This window comes from Elephantulus edwardii, unplaced genomic scaffold, assembly GCF_000299155.1.
Source record: "Elephantulus edwardii isolate Elephantulus edwardi_28Jun2011 unplaced genomic scaffold, EleEdw1.0 scaffold00126, whole genome shotgun sequence".
NCBI classification, from domain to species: Eukaryota; Metazoa; Chordata; class Mammalia; order Macroscelidea; family Macroscelididae; genus Elephantulus; species Elephantulus edwardii.
The window spans coordinates 3,560,483-3,567,607 of NW_006399876.1; the positions used below are offsets into that span (position 1 = coordinate 3,560,483).

The 7,125-nt window shown below is 51.0% G+C and overlaps 1 protein-coding gene across 1 annotated transcript in view; it reads right to left on the reverse strand.

Moving 5' to 3' along the window:
• NADSYN1 (NAD synthetase 1) overlaps positions 1-7,125 on the reverse strand; it is a 51,029-nt gene that overhangs the window by 34,106 nt on the left and 9,798 nt on the right. Inside the window, exons 3-5 of the mRNA XM_006893219.1 lie at positions 6,284-6,400; positions 4,262-4,315; positions 3,578-3,667 (exon numbers count right to left, since the gene is read on the reverse strand). Coding sequence (XP_006893281.1) covers positions 3,578-3,667; positions 4,262-4,315; positions 6,284-6,400 — 261 coding nt within the window. The remainder of the gene's footprint in view (positions 1-3,577; positions 3,668-4,261; positions 4,316-6,283; positions 6,401-7,125) is intronic.

Genomic DNA, 7,125 nt, shown 5'->3' on the forward strand with positions numbered 1-7,125 from the left:
CGTTCTTCCGCAGCTTATCCAATCGCTGGAACATTCCAGTGATGAGGTTGCAGCTCATGAAGGTCTGGGTGAGCTCCTCAGGGAAGCGATACTCGGCAGACCATAAGGACCAGCCGTCCTTATCAAAATGCTCCCCAAAATGGGGCAGGGCCACAGTCAGCGTGTCCTCATTGGAGTACTTGCGCTTAAACTCGTCCAACACGAAGGTACTTTGGGCAGGTGAGCAAAGGGGTCCTTGGGCTTTGGCTCGGCAGCGAGTGCCTGCTCACGTTCGTCCACCTCCTCCTCGGGAGCAGCGGCAGCAGCAGCCTTTTTATCTTCCTTCCGCTCAGCCTGGGCCTTCTGCTTCTCCTCCCGGGGTCCCTTCTCTTTCCGTGGGACATCTTTTTTAGGCTGGCTTTCTGCAAACTTTTTAGCATCGAACTGGGCCATCTTCTCACAGAGCTTCACCTCCCCCAGGACCGCCCGGAACTGAGGCTCGTTAATGCAGGTGAGGAACCAGCGGTTGGTGTTAGGGAAAGCCTGGCGGAAAGCTGGCTCTAGCACCTGTTCTTAGAGCCACAACAGGGTACAGACACCGTGATGTCAGCCAAGGTGACGTGTTCACCCACCAGGAAAGTCCTCGTCTTCAAGTGAAGGTCCAGGAGGCCAAGTGAAGGTCCAGGAGGCCCAGAATTCGCCTCACCTCCTCCTTAGCATTCTCTGTAGCCTGCTTGTTGTGGTGCATGATGCCCAAGGTGGGAAACACCCACGTGCTGGCTGGGGGAACGATGTCGCTGTCGGCAAAGCTCACCCACTGCACCACCTGGGCTGTTGCCTCTGGGGTACTTCCCTGAAGCTCATCAGTGCTCACGTAATAGGCAATGGCATTGCTCTCAAACACACAGAATCCATCGTCACCCTCAAAAGCTGGAACCTTGCCAGCTGGAAACTTGTGGAGAAATTCAGGGGTGCGGTTGGTTTGGCCGAAATGGAAGTGGGGTGGTGCGGAGAGCACGCGGACTTGAGCCCTGCCATACTGAGCGGCGATGAGGGCCTTAAAGGCCCTCCAGTTTTCAGGGTATGTGTACAGGGTCCCAGCCGCCATGGTGATTCCTCAGAGAAAAGGGGCCCTTCCATCTTCTTTTAATGCTTCCTGGATCAATTAATATTCTGACCATAGCATCCTTAAATATTGCAACTTATGGGATGAATTTGTTTTGGGTTTTTTTGTGGGTTTTTTTCCCACTATTTTATTTTGATTTATTTACAAAGTTTGAATATATTGCTTTTCACAAAAGATCCTTCCCATTTCCTTCATCCTAACCACCCATCGAACTGTACAACCCTATGATTAACACCCTCCCCTCCCCACATCCTCACCCCTCTATTTCCACTCTGCTCTCACCTTGGATCCTCATACTCATTCTATAATAATGGTTTTATACAGTCTTTGTCTTGTGGGACTGAGTTAGTTCACTCAGCATAATGTTCTCCCACGTTAGGTAGTAATTTACAAAATCTTTACTCCTGCGTGCTATGTAGTATTCCACTGTGTGAATGGACCACAACTTACCAATCCATTTGTTTGTGGTTGGACATCTGGGCTATTTCGATGTTCTTGCGATGGTGAATAATGCTGCTATGAACATAGGTGTACAAGTTTCCATTTGAGCCTCAGTTCTCATTTTCTTGGGTTATATTCCAAGCAATGGAAGTGATTGCTGGGTCATATGGAATTTCTATATTCAGGTTTTTTAGGAAGTGCCAAGTGCCTTCCAGAGTGGTTGTACTGAATTTGTTTTTCCTTTCCTTCAGCTTAAGAAATGCCTTTCCTTTCCTTCAGCTTAAGAAATGCGAAGCGAGTTTAGCCCTTTTGATTTTCTGACTCCAGTTCTTTGCAAATTTCAATACTTTGTTTTGTCTTCCCATGCTGCGCTCTGAAATCTGTTCATCTTCTTAACTTCTTCCCTTTGTTGGCTTCTCAGCCGTCTTGTGCTTTACTCAGAGTCTCTTTTGCCATCCATCCCTGTTTGCCATCCATCCCTGTCCTTTCTCCTTTCTTCCTCATCTGTCTTTGTAATGACCTTTTGCATTCCTTGTGGATGATCTTCTTGATATCCTCCCATAGTTCACCTGCTCTTTGTTCACTGGTGCTCAAGGCCTCAGACCTGTTCCTGAGATGGTTCTGAAATTCAGGTGGGATAGAACTCAAGGTCAAATTTTGGTTCCTGTGGATTTGACTTAAGCTTCTTTAGCTTTAGTTTGAACTTGTATATGAGTAGTTGATTGTCTATTCCACAGTCAACACTTGGCTTAGTTTTCACAGCTGATATTGAGCTTCTCCAGCGATTCTTTCCACAGATGTAATCTATATGATTGCTGTGCGTAGCATCAGGTAAGATCCATGTGTACAGGCTGCGTTTATGTTGTTTACAACAGGTATTTGCAATGAATAAAACATTGTAGAGAATTTTATCATTCTATCCCCAGCCTAATTTCTGTCACCAAGTCTATGCTTTCTGAGTACTGATCCTTTTTCCTTGTTCGCATTCCATTCACCCATTATTATTAATGCATCTTGATTGCATGTTCAATCAACTTCTGATGCAAAAATTGGTAAAAGTCACCTATTTGCTCCTCATTGGCTCGAGTTGTTGGTGCATATATTTGAATGATAGTGGTTCTCACTGGACTTCCTTGTACGTGTACGGGTGTTATCCCTGCTCTGATGTGGGCCTTCACGGGTCTGATATCTGCGTGGTCTATTACCAGAATCCCATCTGTCTGGATGGCTGGGCTCCACGTACCACACAGTGTTCACTGTCATTTGCTGGTGTTCATGGGTTCGCTTCCACCCATTTCAGCATTTTCTTTTTAACATCTCATTCTTTCCCCTCGCCCTGCCCACAGCCCCTGGCAATCACTAATAAACTGTCAGGCAGACTTGCCTTTTCTAGATGTTTCGTGCCGTTTACGTAGGATTTGCTCTCTGCACTTGCATATTCTAGACATTCCATACACAACTCGTCCTTCTGTGACTGACCTCCCCCAGCATCCTGTGCGGAAGCTGACGGCAGAGTTTTACATAAAGCTTAATAAACCACCCTCCCTGCCACCTAGGTACCCTGATCTGCATCGACCCTGAGGGACGGAGAGGCCCTGGCTGGAAGAGAACTGCCCACAGTGTTTCCGAGGCTGGGGGCCCTGGAAGCAGAACACCTCGTCTTTTTCTGGGGAGCAGCTGCTGGATTTGCCACCTGTTAGAGGTGTTCTGCCCCCACTGACATCCTGGGGCTATGGATCGTAACAAGAGCACGCCTCTTCTTATTCCTCCTGTAAGTGGCTGGAGGGCTTGACCCATCAACCCATGGTCAGCTGAATGCTTTAACCACTGTGCTCCGGACTCCCTGAGTTGTGACAAGCTGGGTATAGTTTAACCAGCGGCACAAAGCCGGCTGCATCCAAGTGGCTGGACCCTGAGGGCAGGCCCCTGGCCCTGTGTTCCTATTCCCCAAGTCTGCACCCAGGTAAGAGGATGATTCAATGTCCAGGGACTGACCGCACACCGCACTCACGCCCACGGCGCCCGACTCACCGGCTCCTGGCCCACGGGCTGAACCAGCGCAGCTCCTGGTAGTTGCCTGCATTCGCCAAGGCCATCTTGGGGCGCATAAGCAGGATCCTCCTGTGGGCGGGGCCAGGCCCATCAGCAGGAGTGTGTGGGTGACACCGCTCTCAGGGGCTGCCTGGCGAGTGCCAGCAGGACTCCCAGAAACATCATCCCTCCCTGGGGCTATGGAGTCACAAACTGACCTGCGTCACTGCCACACAGTTGTTTGACTACAGTGACCCCACATGACAGAGCAGAGCTGCCCCAGAGGGCTCTCTAGGGTGCCATCTTCAAGCGAAGGAGCCTCATGGCACAGTGGGCGAGCACTCAACAATTAACTGAAAGGTTGACAGTTCGAACCCACCAATAACTCCCTGGGAGAAGGGGAAGGGTCTGCCCTGTAGACACAGCCACCTTAGGAAGCCCCCAGGGCAGTTCTGTTTGGCTGGACAGTGTCTCTATTCAGTCAGCGGGTTTAACAGAAGCAGGTGGTCAAGTGGAGGACATATGGCCTCCAGGGACCACTGGTGGCAGAATGCCAGTTCCCTCCCCCACCGTCCCCTCCCCATGGTCTGGGAGCTGAGAACCAGGTGAGGTGGGCAGGTGAGCCGGGCAGGTGAGAGCCACAGCCCTCACTCTCAGGGCAGGCTGACCCGCCTGGCGACTTACCTGTTGAGAAAGATGACCCTGCAGTTGTAGCGGACATTCCTGTGCATGACGGGCCTGTGGTGGAAGAGAGAGAGAGGTCAGCTTGGGGCATGAGGCCCCGTGAGTGAGACAACGCCCGGCACCCCACATCCTGCTCAGGTGAGCCCAGATCCTTCAGGAGAACCACAGCAGTCTCGAATCAGCCATTAGGACAGGCACACTGTGGGACAATCACATCACCAGGTGGTGTTGGGTCATTCGGTCACAGAAAGACCTGTGAGGAAACACAGGAAACTGGACAAGCTCACTCTTACGTGACAGATGACCCACAGCCAAGTCCATCCGGGCTCACAGTGACCCTATGGGACACAGCAGAGCTACCCTGCAGAGTTTCCAAGACGATCATTGTCAGGGGTGCTGGCAGCCTCAACCTTTGCCTATGTTGCATCTGGTGGCTTCAAACTGCCGACCTTTTAAATGGTTGTTGCTGTGTATTGTGGAGCCAGAACCGACTCAGAGCTGTACTCTCCAGCAGGTTTTCAGAGGCAGTTAATCGCACAGGAGGAAATGGACCACTGTACCACCAGCGTTCCTACTGAAACAGCCCTCGGCTGCCAAGGTGACTCCGACTCATGACGGCCTCTGTGGTTTCCCTCAGGCTGTGGGTCTTTACGGAAGGAGGGGGCTCAGCTTTCTTCCAAGGAGCACCTGATGGATTCGAACCACTGGCAGAGCAACATGTAAGACAGCAGGCTAGCAGAGCTTCAGTGAGAGAAGCTGATCTGAAAAGCTATGAACTGTGTGGTCCAAGCACAGGACATTCTGGATCAGGAAAAACTATGAACATGGTGACCGGTGAGTGGTCACCAGAGGCTCAGGGAGTGAGGGTGGACAGATGGAGCATGGGACATGGCTAAGGCAGTGACCCAATTGTGCATCTTCCTGTGTGGCAGACATACCACATGATACATTCCTCACAGGGGAAAGATGGAGCCCTACTGTGAAGGATGGACTGTCATTAGCAACAATGTATCTACATTGACAGCTCCAGAGTTCTATTAGGGAGCTCTGGCGGCTTAGTGGGAAAGGGCTAAGCTGCCAGTCCAGAAGCAAATGTTCAAATCCACAAGTTGCACTGCAGAAAAAAGATGGGGAATCTCTTCCTATGGGATTTACTGCCTCTGAAAACTGGCTGGACTTTTAACAGTGTCTCCATACTGGTAACTACAAACTTTCATTAACAATAATGTATCCATACTGGTCCATCACTGCAACACAGGCACATAGGACAAGATCTACAACTTTACTAAAACCCAAGACTGCTCTAAAAAATAATCTGCATTTTAACAATAATAAAAAGGAAAGGAAAAAAATATGCAAGGCATATGCTAAGAACGAAACAAGTATAAATGGCCATCCTCATGCGGGATAAAACAGGACAGAAGGAGCCAGAGGGTGAACAGAATCAGCCTCAGGCACGGGCGGTGTGGGCATGGCCTCCACGGCTCCTCACAGGACATGCAGTGAGGCCTGTTCATGTGGGTGATGTGGACCACTCCAGACTCCCCAGCGACTGGGGACAGGCGCTCCACAAGGTGACAAGGTGAGCTCTGCTCCCGCGTGAGCCGAGTGTGTGCAGGGGGACACGCACAGCCTGCGTTCAGTAGCTGCTGTGACTAGGGAGGGGTGGGGTTAGGAGACTGTGGGACCGGAGGGGGCACAGAGCCTACGTTTCAATATAAGGCCTTTTAAACCACAGCGGCTGAGCCAAACTCGCCTCATGGAGACGCCACGTGTGTCAGCACAGCTGTGCTCTGTGGCGTATTTAGGCTGGATTTTAGCAAGTGGAGTGCCAGGTCTTTCTTCCAAGCCACCTTCAGGTGGACTTCCAGCCTCTTGAATAGCAGTTGAGTTCGTCCACCTCTGGCAACACCTGGACGAGAGCTCTGCAGCTGTGCAATGGACACGTTCACAGCAGGGCTGCAGGGTGGCACCGGCCTCAGACCCTCCCTTCGTCCTGAACCTCCTCGCAGTGGTACTCACATGCCCACGTCACAGATGATATCCTGGGTCACTGGAGATTCCAACAGGGCCGCCAAGACTTCGAGCGAGTGCAAGAGCGTGTCTGACTCATGGTAGTGATCCCAGCATCCATAGCCACTGCGGAGAAGAAAGATGCAGGTGAGCCACAGGTAAGATAAAGGTGACACAGGTGAGCTTCAGGTGAACCACAGGAAAGACGAAGGTGACACAGGTGAGATGCAGGTGAACCACAGGTAAGAGGAAGGTGACAGAGATGAGCTGCAGGTGAACCCCAGGTAAGACGAAGGTGACACAGGTGAGATGCAGGTGAACCACAGGTAAGACGAAGGTGACATTGTAAGACCTAGATGAGGCACAGCGCAAGGGCGGGGCCGGGGCCAGGGCTGCCATCCCCAGGCAGGCAGGTAGCAGTCTGGGGTGGGAGGACACCCTCAGCAGGCCTACTGTACAGCAGGGTCAGGTCCCCTGCTACAGAAAAAGGCACTGCGTACAGGAATGAATGTCCACAGGCCCTGCCCTTCCTACTGGCTTTAAGTTACTCCGAGAAAGTCTCTCATGAAAAGAGGTGGCTGCTCTTCAGTTGCTGTTTCTAGCAGTCACTTTGGCTCACATCACAGTGGTGGACAAGAATGGCAGAAACAAAGCCAGGGCTGCAGGAAGCTGTTCTTCAGAAAAGAGTGAGACATTCAAACTAGACCCCACATGACCTCCACAAGGGTCCTTCCACAGAAGCTCATGATGCTGTACTTATAACTTGTTAGTCAAATTTGTGTCTTCTAGGTTGCAACACCCCCATGATACATCTTGAAGGATATGTACATGTACAGCCAAGCACAATCAAT